The sequence below is a fragment of the Cebus imitator genome, unplaced genomic scaffold (assembly GCF_001604975.1).
Source record: "Cebus imitator isolate Cc_AM_T3 unplaced genomic scaffold, Cebus_imitator-1.0 Scaffold3, whole genome shotgun sequence".
Classification (NCBI taxonomy): Eukaryota; Metazoa; Chordata; class Mammalia; order Primates; family Cebidae; genus Cebus; species Cebus imitator.
Window position 1 is genome coordinate 12,031,099 of NW_016107318.1, and position 26,216 is coordinate 12,057,314.

The 26,216-nt window shown below is 36.0% G+C and overlaps 1 protein-coding gene across 8 annotated transcripts in view; it reads right to left on the reverse strand.

Moving 5' to 3' along the window:
* The window catches only part of LRRC7 (leucine rich repeat containing 7), a 579,044-nt gene that overhangs the window by 176,780 nt on the left and 376,048 nt on the right, over window positions 1-26,216 (reverse strand). For all 8 annotated transcript variants that reach the window (XM_037739858.1, XM_037739854.1, XM_037739849.1 and 5 more), the window contains exon 8: window positions 24,026-24,089. In XM_037739858.1, coding sequence (XP_037595786.1) covers window positions 24,026-24,089 — 64 coding nt within the window. The remainder of the gene's footprint in view (window positions 1-24,025; window positions 24,090-26,216) is intronic.

Sequence of the window (26,216 nt, forward strand, 5' to 3'; positions counted from 1 at the left end):
AAAGCATATGAAAGTATAAAGTTTACTGTTAAAGGTAAATATATCAACAAATACATAGTATGTAATTCTGTAATAATCTCCTGCTTATCTACAGTTTCATTTTCGATAATTTTAGTTACCAGTGTTCAACCATGATCTGAAAACATTAAAAGGAAAATTCCAGAAACAAACTATTCATACGTCTTAAATTGTGCACTGTTCTGAGTAGCATGATGAAATCTCACACTGTCCTGCTCTGTCTCTCCTGGGATGTGAGTCATCCCTTCATCTAATGTATTTATGCTGTATACACTACCCACATGATTAGTTACTAGTAACCTAGTAACCTTCTTGGTTATTAGGTTGACAGATCACAAGAAGAGTTAGTATACCCCAATAAAATATTTTGAGAGAGAGAAAGAGGAAGGGAGAAAGAGAGAGAGGGACCACATTCACATAACTTTTTCTTTGTAGTATATTGTTATAATTGTTCCATTTTATTATTAGTTATTGCTGTTAGTCTTTTACTGTGTCTAATTTGTAAATTAAACTTTATCATAGGTATGTATATGTAAAAAAATAGTATATATAGGGTTTGGTACTATCCACAGTTTCAGGCATCTGCTGTAAGTTTTGAAGCATATCCTCTGCAGATAAAGGGGGAATATTGTAGTAGTACATAAACCATTGTTAAATCTGGTACAGAAATTAAAAGACAATGATATATAAATATAACTATAAAAATAAGCTGATGGATACACAATATAAAATATATATAAGCTGTGATATCAAAAGCATGAAGTGGACTTGGGGAAATGTAAAAGTATAGAGTTTTCATACATGATTGAAGTTAAGTTGTTATCAACTTAAAATAAATTGTTATAACTAAAATATATTTTATGTGTACCTTACAGTAAGCCCAAAATATACCTATTGATATAAAAGAAAATAAAATAGGAGTCAAAACAAGTAACTATAAAGAATGAATGAAACACAAAGGAAAACAGAAAGAGAAGAAAAATAATACAAAAATGTTATAAGACAGAGATAAAATAATTAACAAAATGGCAATACTAAGTCCTTCTCCATCAATAATTACTCTAAATGTAAATGAATTGAACTCTCCAATGAGAAAACACAGAGTTACTGAATAGATAAATAATAAGACCCAACTATAAGCTGTCTACAAGAGATTCACTTTAGATTTATTCATTGTTATTTTTATTTTATTTTCTTGAGACGCAGTCTCACTCTGTTGCCCAGGATGGAGTGCAGTGGTGTGATCTCGGCTCACTGCAACCTCTGCTTCCCTGGTTTAAGTAATTCTCAAGCCTCAGCCTCCAGAGTAGCTGGGATTACAAGTATGCAACCCCATGTCTGGGTAATTTTTGTAGCTTTAGTAGAGATGGGGTTTTACCATGTTGGCTAGGCTGGTCTTAAACTCCCAACCTCAGGTGATCCACCAGTCTTGGCCTCCCAAAGTGCTGGGATTACAGGCATAAGCCACTGCGCCTGGCTGATTCACTTTAGATTTAAAGACACACAAAGGATAAGGGCTAATGGATGAAAAAAGATATTCCATGCAAATGGTAATGAGAAGACAGCAAGACTGGTAATATTTATATCAGACAAATTGGACTCTAAAAACTGTCAGATAAAGAACATTATATAATGATAAAGGGGTCCATTCACCAAGAAGCTATAACAATTATAAATATATGCAAAACCAATATCAGAACTTCTAAATATATAATGCAAATGCTGACAGAACTGACAGAGGAAATAGGAAGCAACACAATATGAGTAAGGGACTTCAATATTCCATTTTCAACAATGGCTAGAACACTCCAGATCAATAAAAAAGCAAAAACAAAAACAGAGGACTTAAAAGCCCTAGATACCAATGGACCTAACAAACATGTACAGAATATTCCACACAACAACAGCTTAATAAACATTTTTTTCAAGTGCATCCAGAACATTTGCAAGTGGGATTTATCTCTGGAATAAAGGGATGGTTCAACATCAATATTTGAAATGCACCACATTAACAGAATGAAGGATAAAAATCATGATTATCTCATTAGATGCAGAAAAAGTATTTGACAAAATTTAACATCTTTTCATGATAAAAATTCTTAACAAAGTAAGTATAGAAAAAATGTACCTCAACATGCTAAAGGTCATATATGACAAGTCCACAGCTAACATCATACTCATTGTTAAAAGCTGTAACTTTTTCTTCTAACATCAGGAACAAGACAAGAATGCACACTATTACCACTTCTCTTCAACAGAGTACTGGAAATCCTAGCCAGAGAAATTAGGCAAGAAAAAGAAATAGAATGGTATGTAAATAGAAAAGAGATGTAAAATGTCTCTGCTTATAGATGACATGCTCATACACATGGAAAGCCCCAAAGATTCCATCAAAATTAGAATGAATAAACAAATTCAGCAAAGTTGTGGAACATAAAACCAACATAAAATTAAAAGTTTTTATGCAGAAAAATGTACTGTCCAAAAATAAATCAGAAAAATCCCATTTATGAAAGCATAAAAAATACTTAGGAATAAGTTTAACAAGAGAGGTGAAAGATGTGTACATTGGAAACTATAAAATGTTGATGAAATAAATGAAGAAGATAGAAATAAGTGGTAAGACAGCCTATGTTCACGGATTGGAAGAATTAATATTGTTACAATGCCCATACTACCCAAAGTCATCTATAGATTTAATGCAATCTCCATATAAATTCTGACATTTCCTACAGAATTAGAAAAAACCATTCTAAAACATGTATGAAATCATAAAAGTTCAAAAATAGCCAAAGCAATCTTGAGCAAAAAGAACAAAGCTAGAGGCATCACACTATCTGATCTCAAATTCAACTAAAAAGTTATAATAATTGAAACAGCATGGTACAGGCACAGAGAAAAGACATATAGACCAATGAAATAAAACAGAGATCCCAGAAATAAAACACATTTATACTAATGAACTGATCTTCAATAAAGGTGTCAACAACTCCGCAATATTGGGAAAGTTGGATATGCCAAAGTATGAAACTGGACTCTTATTCTACCCAATATGCAAAAATCAACTCAAAATGGGTTGGAGACTTAAGTAATGTATGTCCTGAAACTGTAAAACTTCTAGAAGAAAATATAGAAAAAAGTTTCTTGGGATTGGTCTTGACAAATACTCTTTAGATATAACCCAAAAGAACAGACAAAAGAAGTAAAAATAGACAGGTAGGATTACAGCAAACTAAAAAGCTTCTGCAAGTCAAAGGAAACAACCAACAAATTGAAGAGACAACGTATAGAATGGGAGAAAATATTTGTAAACTACATATCTGATAAAGGATGAATATCTAAAATAGATGAGGAATTAAAAAGGCCCAATAATAATAAAACAATCTTGTTAAAAAACAGGAAAGAACCTAAAGAGACATTTCTTAAAAGAAGACATAAAAATAACCAACAGGTATATACAAAAATGCTCATCAGTAATAAGGAAAATGCAAATCTAAACCAAAATGAAATATCACCTCACACCTGTTGGAATGAACATTATTTTAAAAACCCAAAATAATAAGTATTGGCAAGGATGTGGGGAAACTGGAACTCTTATGTACTGTTGGTGGGAATGTAAAATGGTGTTGTCATTATGAAAAACAATATGAAGTTTCTTCAAAAAATTAAAAATAAAACTACTATATGATCCAGCAATCATGATTTTGGATACTTATCCAAAAGAATTGAAATAGGAACCTCAAAAAAGTTTGTCCTTATATATTCATTGCAGCATTATTGACAATAGCTGGGATGTGTAAGTGACCTAAATGTCCACTGATGGATGAATAAATAAATGTCCTACATGTCCACTAATGGATGAGTGGATTGACTGATGAGTAGTATATATATATGTGTGTGTGTGTGTGTGTGTGTGTGTGTGTGTGTGTGTGTGTAATGAAATATGATTTGGCCTCAAGAAAGAAGAAATTCCTATCATGTGGAAACATAGATGAACCTTGGAGATATTTTGATTAAGTGAAATAAGCCAGTACACAGAAAGGTAAATATTGTATGATTCTGCTGAAATGACATATCTGAAAAAGTCAAACCCATAGGAGCGGAAAGCAGAATGGTGGTTCCAGAGACTGAAGGAGAGGAAAATGAGAAGTTGCAGTTCAATGGGCAAAAGTTTCAGTTATGCAAGATAGAAAAGTTCTAGAGATCAGCTGCACAGCATTGTGCTTATTAGTTAACAATAATGTAATGTCTATTGAAAAATTTGAGAAGAGGGTAAATCTCATGTCATGTGTGTATGTGTGTTTACCATGATTAAAAAAATAAGAATTGAAAAAACCCTTCATTTTTTATTGTCTTCTACTTGGAATTAGAAATTTCATTTTTTTTAGCTGCTTAGGTCTCAAATCTTGAAGTTATCTTTAACTACTCTCCCTCTTATTACTGATATCTAATCTGTCAACAAATCTTGTTGCTTCTACCTAGAGGCAGGTTTAGCATGAAGTTAATGAGGCTTAAGCTTTAAAGTCCTTATTGGCATGAATTCCTTTCTAGATCCTGGGAGGCAGTCTGGAAAAGTGTTCACTTGGTCATATGTTTTTGGGATATTTGCAAAAGTAAGACTTTTTTTTAAGATTTAAAACTGTAACTCATATATCATAAAATTCACCCTGTTAGAGTATAAAATTAAGTGGTTTTTAGTATATTCACAAAGTTGTCAACTATCATCACTATCTAATTCCAGTATATTTTCATCATTTTCCCAAAAGACCCATACTCATTCTCCCCATTCTCCTCTCCCTCTGGACCTGGAAAACAGTAATCTACTGTCTGTCATTGTGGATTTGTCTATTTTGGAGATTTCATATGAGAAAAATCATATAATACATGGCCTTTTGTTTCTTGTTTCTTTTAGCTGGCATAATGTTTTCAAGTTTAACCATGTTGCAGCACATAAGAGACATTTAATCACTTTTTTGTTGCTGCATAATATTCCATTGTATGCATACATCACACTATGCTCATCCATTCAACAGGCAATGGACATTTGTATTGTTTCCACTTCTTGTCTATTATCAAAATGTTGGTGGGCATATTCATGTATGAGTTTTTGTGTGAACATTGCATTTTCAATTTTCTTGGGTATTGTAGTAGACGAGGCTGTCCAATCTTCTGGTTTTCCTGGGCCACATTGGAAGAAACAATTGTATTGGGACACACTTAAAATATACTAACACTAAGGATAGCTGATAAGTTAAAAAAAATCACACACACAAAAATCTCATAATGTCTTAAAATAGTTTACAAATTTGTGTTGATCTGCATTCAAAGCTGTCCTGGGCCACATGTGGCCCACGGGCCGAGAGTTGGCCAAGCTTGTAGTAGACTGAATAAATGATACCCCAAAGATGTTCATAGCCTAATTCCAAGAACCTACAAAAATGTTATCTTACATAGTAAAAGAAATTAAAGATATGATTAATTTATGAATCTTAAGATGGAGAAATTATCCTGGATTATCTGAAGGGGCCCAGTATAATTACAAAGGTCCTTATAAGAGAGAGGTAAGGGGGTAAGAGAGGGTAGAGAAAATGTGACGATAGAGGCAGAGATTAAGGCGATGTGAAGAAGGGGCCATGTAAGAAATACAAGTGGCCTCTAGAAGCTGGGGAAAGAGAGAAAATGGATTCTCCTCTAGCGCCTTTAGAAGGAGTGCAGCCCTGAAGAGACCTGGATTTTAGGACTTCTGACCTCCAGAACTGTAAGGTAATAATTTTGTATTGCCTTTATCTACCGAATTTGTGGTATTTGCAACCATTCAGCAATAGAAAAGTAACACAGGTATATACCTAGGGCTGGAACTCTGGATAAAAGTTTAAGATATTTTAACTAGAATTTCTATCTTGCTTCCCTTCTGTTGCAATTTCTCTAATGTCTTATGGTGATTGAATGGCCCCAGGCATTTTGCAAAGCTCGCTAAAAGGAAGTTGTATGGGGATACTCTTAATACAGGTTTTGTGGACTATATTTATATGATTTGCGAAAATTTCTGTATGTACTTAACTTGTGCTAGCTAGACAATTTATGTAGAAATGGCTTCTGGAAATCCTCCTATTTCCCACTATGCCCATTCGCCTGACCAGCAGGACATGAAGGTGCAGGGCCAAAGGATGTATTGAGACATAAACCTGTCTTTTGGTTCCTGGTACCATAAGTACATAGGTGGTGGAGGAAAAAGAAGGCTTGAAATATATTGAGGGAAATGTTTTACCAACTTTGACAACAATTCTAAAACATTGCAAGGTGTTATCAATGAAATTGTAAGCATTTCCAAACTATCAATATTAAAAATCATATTAAAGACTGGATTGTTTTTCTGTGATCTCCAAAGAAAATACTAAACAATGTTTGTCACATGAAAAGGTTGTCAGAGAACTTGAAACCAAAATGTAAGGGTGAAGGAAACATTAGAGATATGTGCTATTATGTTATTTTCTTGGATTTTATGATGTTTGTGGCATTTTGTCAGCTTTCAAAATTATATTTTATGATTTTCATTTGTAATTAAAAATTTGTAGTTTCTTTTTATTTTGAATAACATTCCCTTTTGTATCTAATTATGTATTTCTAATTTTGTATTTTTTGATAGGTGTTCCTAATTTACAAAATTCATATCCTACCATATCTTCTTCTAGTTATGCTTTAAACATTTACCCAGAAATTGGTTTCTTACCACCTCCCCTACTACCCAACCCAGCATGCTAATATTTCCCGCCTAGATTACTGCAATAACTTCTTCACTGATTTCCCTGACTCTACCTTGACATCACCTGCCCCATCTAGTCTCAACATAGTAAAGTGGTCCTGATAATGTAATTAATACATATGACCTAATGTAATATAAAGTAACATAATTTGATGTGAGTCAGATCGAGGTTCTACTTGCTCAAACCCTTCCAAAGAGCTTCCCATTTTACTCAGAATAAAATCCTAAATCCTTAAAATGTCTTACAGGGTTCTCTCCCACTCCGTAAATTAACTTATCTCCCAGTATTTTTTTCACTTGGTCTGCTGCATCTTTCTGGGCTTCTTGCTGTCCACATGTCAGGCTTGGTCTCATGTCAGGTGTTGGTACTTGCTGTTCCCTCTGCATAGAACAATCTTCCACCCAGGTATTTGCATAGATCACTCTCTGACCTCCTTCCAGTTTTTACGAAAATGCACCTTCTGAGAGTGAAGCTTACACAGCCAGCCTAACCAATGGCATCTCTCCACCCCATGTCACCTTTCCCTTTCTTTATATTTCTCTTCAGAGTTTTTACTTTTAGTTTTGGTTTGCTGTAAAATCTGAAGTCAAATAATTTTTTTTCCTATTAATTTTTGACAATACATCCAGATATTTCCATTTCAGCATATAAATGAAGGTTTTAGTTTGAATTACTTTAAATATAATTTTTCTGAGTTTTGGGAGGTGATTTACAAATCATACACAACTCAAGAATGTTTTTGAGTTGTGAGTAGGAATTGTACACAGGGTTTACTCTTTAGTTGCAGAATACTCTTATTTTCTTTGTAAAGCCTGATTTTTTTTTTCTTTGGCAGGGGGAAATTCTTTGTCAAGTCTTGATTATAGATTTGAACTCTTATTTAATATGCTTTACTCTGGTTCCATCAGGAAGCTTTTAATTAATTTATATGTTATTCCCCCCTTCAATTTCTCCGATAGAAACCATTGACAGAATCACCAGGGTATTTGACTACACGGAGATACATGCCGTTCTCAAAAAATTCATTTATGGAAATGCAAACTGAGCTAATTAATTCCATTCATAGTGCCCAGTCATGATATTTTGGTGATGAGAAATGGCAATGAGGGAAAAACTGCTTCTTTGGAAAACAGAAGCAAAGATAATTTATTTTACTGCTTGCAAAGGGAAAATTCAAGAGCAAGAAAAGGAGTTTCTTTACTTCTATGTGTGACAATGAAGTCTGCTTATTAAAGCCATAGGTCAACAGATGTTGCATTGATAAAAGTAGAGGCCCTAATTTGATCCTCCTCCGAAAGAAATATCTCTGGATTAGTTTCAGCCATAATGTTCATTTTAACTGAATGATTCTTCAAGGATTCCTTTCAAATTTCAGAGTTAGTGGGACTGCAGATTTATTTATGTACACACGTATGGTTGGATGTGTGTATACATTTATTGGTCATGATTTCATATTTTGTACTTTAAAGTTTCACCAAGAAACTCATTTGGAAGTATGTCTCAAAGTAAACTGGGATTGATACTTCAAAAGACAGCTAATTATGTAATTATGTGCTTTTTAGAGAAATGAAAGCATTTTCTCTAACTCTACTACTGTTTAGAGTTAAAAATACAGGCATGATGCCAATGATAATTGACTGATCTGTTTGTTTTTAAAATCAAACGATTTGTCTATAAACATCAAGTACCAGTTGGGAGGTGGGTACTCTGCTAGGTGCAAGGAAAACTTTCTGGAGAAAATGACATCAAGATTGAGTCACAAAAATCAACACTCCTTGTCTATTGTTTTCAGGACACAGTACTGACTTGCTGGTTATTAAACAATGGGTTTTCAGCTGTGAGCGAACTCTTTAATTTCTATGGTGTAATTCTGGGGTTAGCCACACTGCTGTTTTGACAAGTGGCTTCATGTTAGGCTCTAACAATTGGGTGTCCTGGGGAGAGGCTAGAGGAGCAAGAGAGACTTGCTCTTTTTATTCACATTCTGCTTCTTTTTGCACTTCCTCAGCAACACTTCACTGTGGTGACACTATGATTCAGTAACAGCAAGTGTTTCCGGTGTGCAATTTTTCCACATAACTAGAATCAGCCTCTTTGTGCCCTGTTAGAGACACCAACACTAGCCTGTGGGTGCCCCTTCTGAGAGGTTGAAGACCCAGCTTCACATTCTCATAATTCCTTACACCACCCTCTTCTCCTAGGGATGCTAGATGCTTCCCAGACTTATTTCAACTCTGTGAAATTTCACTGTCCCCACTTTGGCTCCTTTAGTTTTCTCACACATGATAAACCATCTTTATATTTAACTTTGTTAAATAATCAGTATAGTTTTCACCTGCTGACTGGACTCTCAGTGATACAGAAACTGACATGCCCCCAATAACTTCAAAAATAAGTTTCATTTTTCAAGTTTCTTTTGACATATTAAAAACTTCTGGCAATGTCTGTGATACATATATACAATCTATGGCCTTAGTGGCTTTACAAAGGTAGGAAAATGGAGGAGTGAATTAGTATATTTCAAGTGTTTTCCTTAAATTGAGTGGCCAGTTATAGGATGACAAATTGCATTTTATTATTTTGCTCATTTTAAAAGTAAGTTCAACTTGAAGAATAAATTACACAGTTTGATTAGTAGGTGTGGCAAACCTATGCCATAATTGTTTATAAGGAAATTTCTCACTATGTAAATACAGGGCTTGCCTCAGGTACACATGCATTTTAGGTAATTAAAAATGAACACACTTTGGGTGAACTAGGGAGGTGAGACTATACTGGCTGCCACGCTTTTAGTACAATGGGTTTAATTTAATTCTAGTCAATTTTAGTTACAATGAAAACATTGGCATTAGTGCTCAAATGTTTCAAATTTCTATGAAAACACATTCATATCATTTATTTAGCCCACACCATCTATTTCTTCTCAACTGTATCACTCATAATATCTTGATTCTAGGAATTTTTATTTAATTCATTTCTTTGAAATTTCTGTTTGACTCTATAAAGTCAGTAAAGCCAACAGAAACAAATTCTATTTAAATATTGAGATTAACAATTATTGCTTCTTATAATCTGTAGCCTTACTAAGCATTTAAAATGGTGATTTGTAGAGTGCAGAATATATTTTAAAGCTTTTTTCTTTTCTTTTAAATAGATTTTATTGCACTTTAGGTTATGGGGTACATGTGAAAAACAAGCAGGATTGTTGATTGTTGCACTGATGGATTGCTACAGGATTGATGATTGTACATACATGGCAATGTACTTTGCTGCCTCCATCCCCCCATCACCTATATCTGGCATTTCTCCCCATGTTATCCTTCCGCAACCTTCCTAAGCCCCTCTTTTCCTCCCCTATTCCCCCACAATAGACCCCAGTGTGTGATGCTCCCCTCCCTGTGTCCATGTGTTCTCATTGTTCAACACCTGCCTATGAGTGAGAACATGTGGTGTTTGTTTTTCTGTTCTTGTGTAAGTTTGCTGAGAATGATGGTTTCAATGTTCATCTACAACCCTACAAAGGACATGAACTAACTGTTTATTATGGCTGCATAGTATTCCATGGTGTATATGTGCCACATTTTCCTTGTTCAGTCTATCATCAATGGCATTTGGGTTGGTTCCAGGTCTTTGCTATTGTAAACAGTGTCACAATGAACATACATGTGCATGTGTCTTTATAATAGAATGATGTATAATCCTTTGGGTATATATCCAGTAATGGGATTGCTGGGCCAAATGAAATTTCTATTTCTAGGTCCTTGAGGAATTGCCATACTGTCTTCCACAATGGTTGAACTAATTTACACTCCCACCAACAGTGTAAAAGTATTCCTATTTCTCCACATCCTCTCCAGCATCTGTTGTCTCCAGATTTTTTAATGATCGCCATTCTAACTGGCGTGAGATGGTATCTCAATGTGGTTTTGATTTGCATTTCTCTAATGACCAGTGATGATAAGCATTTCATCATGTTTGTTGGCCTTATTAATATCTTATGTTGAAAAGCATCTGTTCATGTCCTTTGTCCACTTTTGAATGGGCTTATTTGTTTTTTTCTTGTAAATCTGTTTTAGTTCTTTCTAGATTCTGGACATTAGCCCTTTGTCAGATGGGTAGATTGTAAAAACGTTTTCCCATTCTGTTGGTTGCCGGTTCACTCTAATGATTGTTTCTTTTGCTGTACAGAAGCTATGGAGTTTAATTAGATCCTATTTGTCTATTTTGGCTTTTGTTGCCAATGCTTTTGGTGTTTTAGTCATGAAGTCCTTGCCTATGCCTATGTCCTGAATGGTTTTGCCTAGGTTTTCTTCTAGGGTTTTTATGGTGTTAGGTCTTATGTTTAAGTCTTTAATCCAACAGGAGTTAATTTTAGTATAAGGTGTCAGAAAGGGGTCCAGTTTCTGCTTTCTGCACATGGCTAGCCAGCTTTCCCAACACCATTGATTGAACAGGGAATCCTTTCCCCATAGCTTGTTTTTGAGAGGTTTGTCAAAGATCAGATCGTTGTGGATGTGCAGCATTGCCTCTGAGGCCTCTGTTCTGTTCCATTGGTCTATATCTCTGTTTTGGTACCAGTACCATGCTGTTTTGATTACTGTAGCCTTGTAATATAGTTTGAAGTCAGGTAGCATGATGCCTCCAGCTTTGTTCTTTTTGCATAGAATTGTCTTGGCTATGTGGGCTCTCTGTTGGTTCGATATGAAGTTCAAGGTGGTTTTTTCCAGTTCTGTGAAGGGGGCCATATGTAGCTTGATGAGGATAGCATTGAATCTATAAATTACTTTTGGCAGTATAGCCATTTTCACAATATTGATTCTTCCTAATCATGAGCACGGAATGTTTTTTCATCTGTTTGTGTCCTCTCTTATTTCTTTGAGCAGTGGTTTGTAGTTCTCCTTGAAGAGGTCCTTTACATCCTTTGTTAGTTGTATTCCTAGGTATTTTATTCTCTTTGTAGCAATTGTGAATGGCAGTTGGTTCTTGATTTGGCTCACTTTAAGTATGTTATTGGTGTATAGGAATGCTTGTGATTTCTGCACATTGATTTTGTATCCTGAGACTTTGCTGAAGTTGCTTATTAGTTTAAGAAGATTTTGGGCTGAGATGATGGGGTCTTCTAAATACACAATCATGTTGTCTGCAAATAGAGACAATTTGACTTCCTCCTTTCCTAATGAATACCTTTTATTTCTTTTTCTTGCCTGATTGCTCTGGCTAGAACTTCCAATACTATGTTGAATAGGAGTGGTGAGAGAGGGCATCCTTGTCTTGTGCCAGATTTCAAAGGGAATGCTTCCAGTTTTTGCCCTTTCAGTATGATATTGGCTGTGGGTTTGTTGTAAATAGCTTTTATTATTTTCAGATACATTCTGTCAATACCTAGTTTATTGAGAGTTTTTAGCATAAAGCGTTGTTGAATTTTGTCAAAGGCCTTCTCTGCATCTATTGAGATAATCATGTGGTTTTTGTGTTTGGTTCTGTTTATATAGTGGATTATGTTTATAGACTTGTGTATGTTGAACCAGCCTTGCATCACTGGGGTGAAGCCTACTTAATTGTGATGGATTGCTGTTGCAATCAGTTTGCCAGTATTTTATCGAAGATTTTTGCATCTATGTTCAACATGGATATTGGCCTGAAGTTTTCCTTTTTGTTGAGTCTCTGCTGGGTTTTGGTATCCGGATGATGTTGGTCTTATAAAATGATTTGAGAAAGATTCCCTCTTTTTGGATTGTTTGGAATAATTTCAGAAGGAGTGGTATCAGCTCCTTTTTGTATGTCTGGTAGAATTCGGCTGTGAACCCATCTGGACCTGGGCTTTTTTTGGTTGGTAAGTTGAAGTTCAAGTGCTGCCTCAACTTAAGTCCTTGTTATTGGTCTATTCAGGGTTTCAACTTCTTCCTGGCTTAGGCTTGGGAGGGTGCAAGTGTCCAGGAATTTATCTTTTTCTTCCAGGTTTACTGGTTTGTGTGCATAGAGTTGTTTGTAGTAATCTCTGATGGTAGTTTGTATTTCTGTGGAATCGGTGGTGATATCCCCTTTATCATTTTTTATTGCATCTATTTGATTCTTCTCTCTTTTCTTTTTTTATTAATCTGGCTAGTGGTCTGTCTATTTTGTTGATCTTTTCAAAAAAGGCCAGCTCCTGGATTTATTGATTTTTTGAAGTGTTTTTTGTGTCTCTATTTCCTTCAGTTCTGCTCTGATCTTAGTTATTTCTTGTCTTCTTCCAGCTTTTGTATTTTTTTGATCTTGCTCCTCTAGGTCTTTCAATTTTGATGATAGTGTATTGATTTTAGATCTTTCCTTGCTTTTCATGTGGGCATTTATTGCTATACATTTTCCTCTAGACATAGTTTTAAGTGTGTCCCAAAGATTCTGGTACATTGGGTCTTTTTTCTTGTTGGTTTTGAAGAACATCTTTATTTCTGATTCATTTCATTGTTTATCCAGTCAACATTCAAGAGCCAGTTGTTCAGTTTCCATGAAGTTGTACGGTTCTGAGTTAATTTCTTAATCCTAAGTTCTAATTTTATTGCACTGTGGACTGAGAGACTGTTTGTTATGATTTCCATTCTTTTGCATTTGCTGAGGAGTGATTTACTTCCAATTATGTGGTCAATTTTAGAGTAGGTGTGATGTGGTGCTGAGAATAATGAATATTCTGTGGATTTGGGGGGTAGAGTTCTGTAGATATCTATTCAGTTTGCTTGTTCCAGATCTGAGTTCAAGTCCTGGATATTCTTGTTAATTTTCTGTCTTGTTGATCTGTCTAATATTGACAGTGCGGTGTTAAAGTCTCCTACTATTATTGTTGGGAATCTAAGTCTCTTTGTAGGTTGTTAGGAACTTGCTTTATGTATCTGGGTGCTCCTGTATTGGGTGCATATATACTTAGGATTGTTAGCTCTTCTTGTTGCACTGCTCCTTTTAGCATTAAATAATGCCCTTTTTGTCTCTTTTGATCTTTGTTGGTTTAAAGTCTATTTTATCAGAGACTAGGATTGCAACTCTTCCTTTTTTTTTTTCTCTCTCTCTCTCCATTTCCTTGGTAAATCTTCCTCCATCCCTTTATTTTGAACCTATGTGTGTCCTCGCATGTGAGATGGGTTTCCTGTATAAAGCACACTGATGGTTTTTGACTTTTGATCCAATTTGCCAGTCTGTGTCTTTTGTCATCTAGCCCATTTACATTTAAGGTTAATATTGTTATGTGTGAATTTGATCCTGCCATTTTGATGCTAGCTAGTTGTTTTGCCCATTAGTTGATGCAGTTTCTTCATTGTGTTGATGCTTTTTACCATTTGGTATGTTTTTGGAGTGGCTGGTACTGGTTGTTCATTTCTTTGCTTAGTGCTTCTTTCAGGAGCTCTTGTAAGTCAGGCCTGGTGGCCACAAAATCTCTCAGCAATTGCTTATCCATAATGGATTTTATTTCTCCTTCGCTTATGAAGCTTAGTTTGGCTGAATATGAAATTCTAGGTTCAAAGTTCTTTTTTTAAGGATGTTGAATATTGGTCCCCACTCTCTTCTGGCTTGTAGGGTTTCTGCCAAGAGATCCACTATGAGTCTGATGGGCTTCCCTTTATGGGTAGCCTATCATTTTTTCTGGCTGCCCTTAGCATTTTTTCCTTCATTTCAACCCTGGTGAATTTGACGATTATATGCCTTGGGGTTGGTCTTCTTGAGATAAATCTTTGTAGTGTTCTCTGTATTTTCTGGACTTGAATATTGGCCTGCCTTGCTAGGTTGGGGAAGTTCTCCTGAATAATATCCTGAAGAGTATTTTCCAGCTTGTATTAATTCTCTCTGTCACATTCAGGTACACCTATCAAGTGTAGAGTAGGTCTTTTCACATAATCCCATATTTCTTGGAGGTTTGGTTCATTTGTTTTCACTCTTTTTTCTCTATTCTTGCCTTCTCATTTTATTTCATTGAGCTGATCTTCAATCTCTGATATCCTTTCTTCTGCTTGGTCGATTCGGCTATTGAAACTTCTGTATGCTTCGTGAAGTTCTCGTGTAGTGTTTTTCAGCTCCATTAAGTCATTTATATTATTCTCTAAGCTGTTTATTCTCATTAGCCTTTCATCAAACATTTTTTCAAGTTTCTTAGTTTCTTTGCATTGGGTTAGAACATGTTCTTTTAGCTCAGAGAAGTTTGTTATTACTCACCTTCTGAAGCCTGTTTCTGTCAATTTATCAGACTCATTCTCCATCCAGCTTTGTTCCTTTGCTGGTGAGGAGCTGTGATCCCTTGGAGGAGGAGATTCTTTCTGGTTTTGAGTGTGTTCATCCTTTTTGCGCTGGTTTCTTCCCGTCTTTGTGGATTTATCTACCTGTGGTCTTTGTAGTTGGTGACTTTTGGATGCGGTCTCTGAGGGGACATCCTTTTTATTGACGATGAAGTTATTTCTTTCTGTTTTTTAGTTTTCCTTCTAATAGTCAGGCCCCTCTGCTGTAGGAGTGCTGGAGGTCCACCCCAGACCCTGGTTGCTTAGGGATCACCTGCAGCAGCTGCAGAATAGTAAGGATTGCTGCCAGTTTCTTCTTCTTTTATCTACATCCCAGAAGGATACTTGCCATATGTCAGCCTGAGCTCTCCTTTATGAGGTAACTCTTTGGATATGTGAGGGTCAGGGAGCTGCTTGAGGAGACAGTCTGTCCCTTATAGGAGCTCAAGTGCTGAGCTGTGAGCTCTGTTGTTCTGCTCAGAGCTGCTGGGCAGGTACGTTTAACTCTGCTGGAACAGAACTCATAACTGCCTTTTTTCCCAGGTGCTCTTTCCTGGGAAGGTGGGGCTTTATTTATATGTTCCTGATGTGCTGCTGCCTTTTTTCAGAGCTGCCCTGTCCAGCAAGGAGGTAGCCTAGTCACAATCTGCCAGCAGAGGTGTTGCTGAGCTGCTGTGTGAACTTCCTTGTGGTTTTGTTTATAGAGGTATAGTTAGAACTGCCTTGGTAACTGTGGCCTGCCTCAGTAATGGCAGACTGCCTCGTAATGGCAGAGTGCCTCAGTAGTGGTGGACTGCCTCAGTAGTGGCAGACTGCCTCAGTAGTGGCGGACTGCCTCAGTAGTGGCGGACTGCCTCAGTAGTGGTGAACACCCATCCCCTAACAGAGCTGGACTGTCCCAGGTATAGCTGCACTTGCTATGAAACTCTCAATCCAGAGTGTTTCAGATTGCTGGTCTTTGTGGGGGTGAGAACCACCAAGCTAGATCATCTGTCCCCCTGTTTTAGCTCCCTTTCTTTCAGTTGAATGGGCGGTTCTGTCTCCCAGGCATTCCAGGCAGACACCAATTGAAACGGCCACCCACATTTGTGTGAGTTTTTGTGTGGAGACCTGCTGCACCAGCTGAAACGGCTGTGCTGGAAACTAGTGGCACTTTTCAGCCCAGGAATCTCCTGGTCTGTGGGCAGCAATAACTCATTTGGAAATGCAGTGTTCACTTAACCTCTACATTGTTCTCGCTGGGAACTGTACTCCAGAAGTGTTCCTATTCAGCCATATTGGATCCAACCCCTAAAGCTTTTTTATAAAGAAGTTTTATAGAATACAAGTCTTCTAATATAGTCCATGTATGGCTGAATTTATGAAATATTTTTAAATATACTGCCTGATTTACTGTTTTATATGTTAGTTAAAATGATACTACTCATTTCCTTCTGAAATTTTGAAATTTTAATTTCAATCCAACTTTACAGTGTTGAAAAAATTAAATATTTTCTTTTTCACATAGAATATTTTTTCTTGCTTTGCTGCTATCATTAAGATGTTTGTTTATAAAATAATATTTTGTTGTTTAATCCAGAAAGTCAGTAGCCTATAATTTAGAAATATCTTTGTGAGTAATGGGTACCTTAAGTAGTTCAAAAAAGTTGAAAACACTCTCAAAATGAGCTCATCATCAAGTCTCTAAATTTTGGGGGAATTAATACTGCATACTTTTATGTAAAAAAGTAAGAAAAACTCTCTTTAAGGATATGAAAGAAATATTTTAAAATTACCTCTTCTCTGATTGTTTTTTCAGGAAAAAAATTAAAATAATTAATAAAAATAGCTAGTGATTCCTAAGCACTTATGAGTTTATATTCATCTTTCTATTTAATCTAAATTCCAGTATGAGAGACAGAACAGGAAACATTTAAAGAGACAGGACTGATAATTTTCCAAAATTGATGAGTAATATGAACCTACAGATAAAGTATGTAAGAATAATGTATACAAATCTCACTAATGAGTACAGATTTTTTACAAATTCTAAGCAGGAATGAACCACATATTTTATATAGAAGGTTTGTAAGAATATTTGTATGTATTTCAGAAATGCAAAGGTGGTTTTACATTAGATATTTTGTATTAACAGAATAAAAGAAAAAAATGGGATATCAATATCCCCTGAACCTAAAATAATTTAGAAGAAAAAAATAAAATCCTGTAACAAGCAACTGGAGACCATAATTTTTGAAGAGGCACATTTGTATCAACAATTTAAAAGTAATGTATTTAGGAATAAATTAATTAAAAATGTGTGAAATATTTTTCTGAAGAAAATCATAAAACTTAGATATTAAAATAGAAAATAAATGAAGATGTGTGTCACATTGATGCCTAAAAGGATTTGATATGATAAAAGGATAAAAAACTCTTTATTATCATTCCAGTAAAAAATTGTGTTATAGGGTCAATGCTGTGCTAATCAAGTCCCAACATTTTTTCTTTTTGAGAAACTTGATCAACTGATTCTAAATGTATACAAAAAGTAAATGACCAGATGCCTAAGTTTGAGAGACTTGCCCTATCCGCTGTCAAAACTTATTGTTTGTGCTAATTACAAACATGTAGTTTTTGTACCTAGAAAATGAAGAAAGTAACTCATGAATGTACAGAAATCACATTTTGTTAAGAGGTGATACTCATATTCATGTTGAAAAGAAGTGCTACTTAATAAATGGTGCTTGGAAAGCTGAGTCTGTGGGAAAAAATACACAGTATAAATAATTAAGCCCCTCACAGAAACCAATTTAATTATGAAAAATTTAAACCTTCAAACGTTTAGAAGAAAACATACGAAAAAGACGTTTTGGCTTTGGGGAGGGAAGGACTTCCTAAGCAAAACAGAAAATGTGCTATACACAAAAATGCATACATTTTATTATATTACATTTAAGACCTTCTATCCATCAAAATATACCATGTAAAGTAAAAAGACTCTCCAGAGACTGAAAAGAACTATAGTACCTACAGCCAACAAAGGATTAGTATGTAAAATATATTAAAGATTTCTATAAATCAACAAGAAGACAACCAGTAGAAAAATGAGCAAGAATACATAAACAGTCATTTAACAAAAGAGAAAACACAAATTGCCACGAACATATGAAAAAAAATCATCCATCTCATTAGAAATCAGGGATAGACAAATTAAGATAATAATGAGATGATATTTTGCAGCCCTTATGTTGGCAAAAATAAGAAGCTTGACACTGTCAAGTGTTGGGGAAGATAGGAGGCACAAGAACTCTTACACATCATTGGTAAATGAGTACAAATATTTTGACAAAGAGACTTTTTTTAGGATGAATATGTGCATAACTTATGACTAAGAAGTTCCAGTTCCAAATGTATACCCTAGCTAAACGTTTGCATATGAACGCTTATAAGAATATTCATAGCAAAAATGTAATAACAAACAACTGGAGAAAAGTGATTATTCATGAAGATAAGGAAGGATAAGATAAATACATTGTGGTATAGATACATTTTTAGAAACTCGAGAAAAAGCGAAGTGTAACAACACAGTACTTAGAGATACATACAAATGGGATAAAACTATAGCAGGGGAATGTTAAATTCAGGATTGTAGTTATCTCTAGGGATAAGACAGAATGATGGGATTGGGGAGGAGGACACAGGTAGCTGCACATGATTGGCAATGTTCCAGCTGGTAAGAACCTCGTAGTGGGTTCACAGGGTACGTTTTATTTTTCTGTCACTTAAACATATATTACATACACTATCTTATGGGATACATGTTTGTGGAAGTCATCTTCACTAACTATCCTGCCTCAAGACAGCCTTCCAGCTCACCTTGCTGACTGGCCTTTTCAGCATTAACTTTGACCTGGATTTCCAGGATTTCTACCTTGCCTACCAGCCCTATAAAACCTTCCAGATAACCAGTTCCTATAAGTGAGCTAGTTCCTTGAATTTGTATTTCAGAAATCAGAGCAGCATATTCTAGTTCTCCTACTCTGCTTTACAAACAATATCATTTTCTCAATATATCCCTAGTTTTTAAATAGGTTTTTTTCATGTTCTGGTCTGGTACTTGGTACCCAACCATGCTTTGGACATTAGTGTCCCATATTGGAAAATTACTAGCAACCCTAGCCCCAAAGCTACAAGAGAATTTCAGGTGTAAAGTTTTTAATGTTCTCCTTATGTTAATCAAATCACTTCTCTAACCCAGAAATTAACATTCCATTAGGAACACCACTCTATAAATTACCCCAATTACTTGTTGACCATATTTTGTGTTTCACCTTTTTTTCCTCCACACTTAACTATACCTCTTAATTTTATAATAAATTTTATTATCTTTTTAAATGAAAAACATTGATATAATAAAATATCAAGCCTCTTTGATTTCATTTTTTTCTTTTAAACTCAGGTCTTAATTTTGTGTTTATTTTGTATCTATTATTTGGCAGTCTTTCTAGTTTAACTACAAAGAAAGGTTATAAATTATAATGTCTGTAAGGCATCTAATTATTTGAATTTGATAACCATGTTTTAAAATAAAATAGTATGACCACTGTAATTCCAATTTGGTAGGTAGAAATATCTGTGTAGACACATATAACCAGTATGTATTATGCCATACTTATAGTACAATTTTAAATCTATTCAAGTACTCTGCTTGAACAGCACAGGATAAGGAAACTGGGTCCTTCTTGAAATAGCACTCTCCAGTTATTCTTTTTAGGAGTCCTTTGGTGGGGGCAAAGACAAGCGAATTTCACATAAGGGGAGCTGCTGCTACAACAGCCATCGTACTCCCTGCCTTCCTTCCCTGCTACCCATTGTCACTCTGTAGTCAGTTGGTCCCTGCCTGTGCTGCTTTTTTTGAATTCCTGAACTCTAAACCACATATAGACTACTTCCCACTTAGTTTGTTAGTCTCCTCTGGGCTGGGATCTTCTTTCCTTCTGGCTTACAAAAAAGTACATTTTGTTTCTTAGGATTGACTCTTCTGATGAAGGTTCCCATGGCAGAGTTGTTGGGGCCCAGAGTGACAATCTCCTTTATAGAATAGCCCTCTTCTTTCCAGCACAGGGAGGGGAGGAGAGAGGCAGTGAAGGAGGCTTGCAGCTCGAAGCTGGGTCTAGATTAGGAGAGGGTTGGCCACAGTCAGCAAAGAGGATGATCCCTTCATCTTTCAAGCTCTGCTGCACAATCTCCTCCATTTTCCTGTATATTTCTCATGCATGGTGATGTGCTTTGAGGGGGGATCCATTATTTCTTCTACCAGTTTAGGACAAATACAGACTTTTAGTTCATTGGATAGACATATATACACCTGAAAAATGTTCCTACCATAGGGCTTTCTAGCCTGATGGTAGTCAAGGAATCTGTTTTACTCTCCCTGACTGTTCTGCAAAAGTTGGGAGTTCCTAATTATTCTGTGACACAGAAGCCTGTTCCACTCAGAGTACACAGATGATCTTTAAGGGTTAATGTTACCTGTTTCCATATATCAGCCTAATAGTGTTTCATCTTTGAGCTGACCCCAAATAATACTTGTTTTACTTCATTAAAAGACAATGGGAGTGAGGGGAAGAATATACCAAAAAATATTAATAATGGTTATATATAGGATGAGATCATGAAAGATCCTTACTTTCATTTTTTCACTTTTTAGCTTTCTAATTTTTTAAAAAAATGAATATTAATTAATTTTATGTTGAGCAAAACAATTCATGAAAGAAACAAAAAAAACCCCATAAAATATTTATTATGTTCTCAGAACTTTGCCCAATATCTTCTGGGGATGACGGCTGTTAAAATTATAAAATAATTCCCTTTGTTTAGAATTTTCCATTATTATAAATGCTCCCATAAGTAGATAGTTCTACTCTGAATCTTATTTGAGACATTTACATTGCTTCTCAAGGAAGCCATCTTCAGTTCTCATTAGGACTTCAGATTTTATTTTTAAAATTATAGTCATCTATCTACATTGTCTCTTTACCATGTCATGCAAAAACAAATCATGTAATGGTATTATCCTATGGTGTCAACATCTAGCTACAGAAGAGAATTTGATCTCTCCTCCACATGACATTGCTTCTAGAGGCCTCTTATGAGAGCAGAGTCTCTTATTTTCTCATTAAAAGTTGTTGCTGTTCCATGTACAGTATATATAAATCTGAAGACATGTACAGAAGTAGCATTCAGTTGGGTATGCTACACATGTGCGATTCTGGACAAACAGTCCCATTCAGAGAACCAATTATTTTGCAATCACAATACTCACTGCAAAAAAAAAAATACTAAAGAATATGTCAAAATGAAGTGAAAGCAAGTGTTCAACTGGTTTCACTTTAAGGCAAGCTTAATTCTTCCTAAGCATCCTCTTGCTCCCATGCCCATGACTGGTCACCTAATGACAGGACAACGCCACCTGTCTCACATACCTAAGCATGACATGTATTAGAAGACTAACCTTCAATATCAATTGCTGAACAACTCAAACATCTTAACTGCCAAGAACTACATGAATTTTCAAGCACAGAGCATCATGACCCACATATTCCCTCTGCTTATAAATAAAAGAACAACTCAGAAGAAACATACTAGCAAAAAGGCAAAAAAAAAAGTTGTTGCTGTTCCAACAACAGTTCCATGCATATGACTAATAATAGTCAAACTATGATTAAAAGTGAGTAATATCAGAAACAAGAAGTTACACAGTTACACCCTTCAAATACCTAAGCACTACCAAATAAAGCCTCCTAGAACAAATGCAAAAGTAGAAGAAAAAAGAGACTTATTTTATGCCACCATAAAATACTGGCATATCATAAAATAAAAGTTATTTCTGCACAGAGGATTTCTTAGATAGCACAAATCATACATTATTAAAATAATTTAAAATTTACTTTTAGTACATCTAGTTTTGAAAAATAAACCCACCCTGTTCATTGTGGTTGACCCAGATCTTTACAGCAAAATACCGATTCACATATATTCATATGAAACACTTGCAGACTAATATACCTGATGGAATTGAAATTCATTTAACATACTGAATGTTTCCTGAAGTGTGCGCAGATCTTAGATCCTTAACAACTGATTCATAAAATAGTGAGTATAAAACTACTAGTTTTGCCACCATCTGTTAGTTATCACCCTCACCAATCTCTCTACCTGCATTAATAAATATCCCCTTTAAAAATTCCTGAGGCGCATTAGGCTATGTATGTATGAGGTTCTATTGCCTTAATATCTGTGTTGAGGCTACTTGGCAAACTGCTTTGTAACAACCCTGGGTGCATCCAAAGCAGAGTAAATTGACTGTGTAATCTGACAGGTAAAGAAGTCTCTGGAGTTCAGCTTTACTGGGCGTCTCTCAGTTTGTATGTTATACGGACTCTCAGAGCCAGCAGACATGCCATGGGGCCACTACTGGGGTCATGGCTGGTGAGGGCCCTTCACAACACAAACTGGGGATGGACTGCTTATCCTGTGCTGGAGGGAGGACAGGGCACAGTCTCATTCATTCATAGCCAGTGAGAGCTGAGTGTGGCAATGCCCAAAGAGGAAGATGACCAATGCTCCTTAGAGAGTTGTCCCTGGGCCTAAAGACCTGACTGCGGATTCAGAACTGACAATTTCACACAGGAGGCAGCATCAGCTGCAGACAGCAGCCCAGAAACCAGCATATACTGCCATCCTACTTCTGAAAACCAGCCTGAGGCAGAGAGTGCCTTTCGCTCAGGTCACAAAGAAACCTGGCTTCCTCTGCACATATCTAAGTTCCATCTTAGGGAGGAAAGCAGGGGATGGAGAGAGGAACATGAGAGACTAGGAATTTTTATGCAAGAAAGACGAACACAACATGAAGAGACTATCTAATTTCTTAAATCAGATAAACTTAATCACAGAAGAATAAAAGTCGATTTTTATCCTTAATAAACAACTGATGGTGGCTGGAGTAATGATCAGATTAGCTATGGTTGAAGTAAAACAAATTAATTTTCTTTGTGCATTCAAAAGACAGTTTGAGTTAAACCCTTTCACGCTTGCACACTGGCATTTATTAGATTAACTTTTGCCAGATCCTGTACATACATTATCTCATTTAATTCTCACACAAGCCCTGTGTGAGGGAGAGCATTATAATCCCCATTTTACACATGAGGAAAATGAGGCTAAAAGAGGTTATGCAACTTGCACAAAGTCACATAGCTAGTAACAGACCCGGGACAGGGAATGGATTTCTTATTTAAATGTTTTAATTTTAAAATACTTAAAATACACTTTAGAGGAATTGAATTTTTTGAAATTTGAAGATATTCAAGTGGAAGACTTCTGGATAGAGAAAGCTGAGTTGTCTTGGAAGGAAGTATTTGCTTTCTGATTTGCATTTGAGATTTTGGTCTTTAGGCAAATTTTGAAGAAAATGGATGTTTAAAAGGAGCAGGCAGAATTCTGCCAGTCTTGCTAGCAGTGAGGTAGTAATATGTGTTCACTGGAAAGACATTTTCAGTACGGTAAGAACCAGAATGCCATTGGTGACTTGCTTCTCTCATGTGATGGCACCGAGAAGCCTCCAAAAGCAGGTTTTTCAGGTATGGTCTTTGCAGTTAATCAAGTCTGGGTTTAATCCCTGTTCAGCCACATAATAGCTATGTATGATGGTGACCATTTTAAGCTCATTTTCATAAAGTTAAAATGGCAACATGTCTAATCAGGATGAAATGAGATAGCACATGTAACATACTAAACGTGGTACCTGCAACATAGTTGATGTTCAAAACTGTCAATTTGCATCTGGCTTGATCTCATTATTTTTTTCAAAAAGTGAAAGCTAATATTAACTCCCAGATTTTTATTTTTACATTTAACAAATGCAAATGTGCAATCGAGTTAATACCTTGGTTTACAAAGACAGAGCAAAAGAAATCATCTCCTGGAGTATATTTATCAAGTTTAGAACATGCATTTGCTTACCAGCTCACTGAATTCATTATTGCCTAGGTCAAGTCTTTCCAACTGGGCCAGTTTGTGCATTGACCTATAATAGATGGAGAAAAATGCTATTGTGAGGCAGTGCATGATACATTGCTCTAAAAGACATTCCAACCACCTTCCTGTCAGATTTACCTGATTGTATAGGGGTACTCTTCAGCAAGAAGTAAATCTCAAATACATAAAACCTATGCAAACTGCCATCTGAAAACCTTTAGTAGTTTACCATAATCTACAGCATCTTTTCACAAATGCCAATATGGTTGGCAGGAAGGGCTGGCTGCTTAACAAAAATCCAAGAAGCTTATTAAATAGCTGTACCAGTGGGAGGTGTAGGGTGGGGCCCCACTTCAATATTTTTAAGGGTCACCACAGGTTTGGAAGTCAATGGCCGAAACCAATTCTCAGCAAACCGTTCAAAAACCTCATAATATGGCACAATTTCATCATCAGTCTTATTATTTTCTACTCCCTTAAATGAACTTCTGTTATAGACAAATTACAGTCATTGTCTCCCAAACATATTGACTTGAAAGCTGCTACAGCAATGAATAGTTGTCAGGCTGCTATGGTTTGGCTCTGTGTCCCCACCCAAATCTCATCTTGACTTGCAATCCCATAATCCCTACATTGAGGGAGGGACCTGGTGAGAGGTCATTGGATCATGGGGGTGATTTCTCCCATGCTTTTCTCATGAAAGTAGATGAGTTCTCATGAGATCTGATAGTTTTGTAAGGCTTGACAGTTCCTCCTTTACATGCTCTCTCTTGCCTGCTGCCACGTAAGATGTGCCTGCTTCCCCTTCTGCCATGATTTTAAATTTCTTAAATCCTGCCCAGCCATGTGGAACTGTGAGTCAACTTTTCTTTATAAATTACTCAGTCTGGAGCAGTTCTTTATAGCAGCATGAAAACAGACTAATACACAAACCTTAGGCAAGAGTTGGTGTCAAAGGTTCAGGGAACCCAAGTGTACTCCATATGCAGTCAGCATTTCTCAAAGCACTCTCAAGTAAAAGTACAATATGAGAAAAGATAGTGTTTTTCTGAAAGATTTTTTTTATCTTCCCCACTAATCAGAATTCTCTCCTTAAGTTCTGCCTATACAGGAATTCTTGAGATGCCACTGACTGAAATCTCAGAAATTTTAGTTTTATCACATTTAAAATGGATGTAGAAATTACCTTAAAGGGCTTTTATGAACTTTAAGTGAAATACTACTGCAATCCAGAAACTATCAGACACTCAGAAACGCAAAAAAAAGTATGTAATCTTTCTTCACTCAGAAACTATTATTGAGAAAGTATTATGCGCTGATCTGGGGTACAGCAGTGAACAAAACAGATAAAAATTCCTACCTCAAAGGACTTTACTTCCAGTAGGGAAGAATTAGAGTAAACAAAATAATAAAATAAAATAACATATTAAAAGGTTACAAGTGCTATGGAGAAAAGTTAAGCAGAAGAGGTAGATAGGGAGAATTCACATAAGGATTTAATTTTTAGTAGGGTGATCAGGTAAGTCCTCAATGAGAAGATGAAATTTGAGCCAAGCCTGAAAAGAAATGAAGAAGCATGCTAATATGGAGATTCTAAAGCAGGGCCATTTTGCTTGCTTGAAGACATCCTAGGAGACCAGTATGGCTAAAAAAAGAGAGTGAGGGAGGAGTAAAGAGATGATGTAATGGGGAGTTGCATAATATGGGAACTTACAGCACAATGTACAGACTTTGGCTTTGATTCTGAGTAGGATGGGGGTCACTGAAAGGTTTTTATGAAAGATGTCTCTGAAACGATTTGTTTTAAAAGAATGTCTGTGATTCCAGGCCTATAAACAGAGTGAGGGGGACAACAGTAGAAGCAGGAAGATCAAATAGGAGGCTAAGGTAGTAAGTCAAATAAGAGGTGATGGTGGCTTGGACCACATCCATTTTTCTTATTCTATGAAGGATGCAGCTGCAAGTGACTGATGAGGAAGACCAGGTAGAGCAGGGTTTTGGGTAGACTGGAAGTTCAGTTTTATGTGCTCAGTTGGAAATCTCTACTCTAGAGCCAACTAGAGATGTTACTCATGCAGTTGTACAAACAAGCCTAGAGATCAGGAAAGACGTCTAGGAAAGACATCATAATTTGAGCATGGTAGCATAGAGGTGGCTTGTCAGCTCACTGAATTCA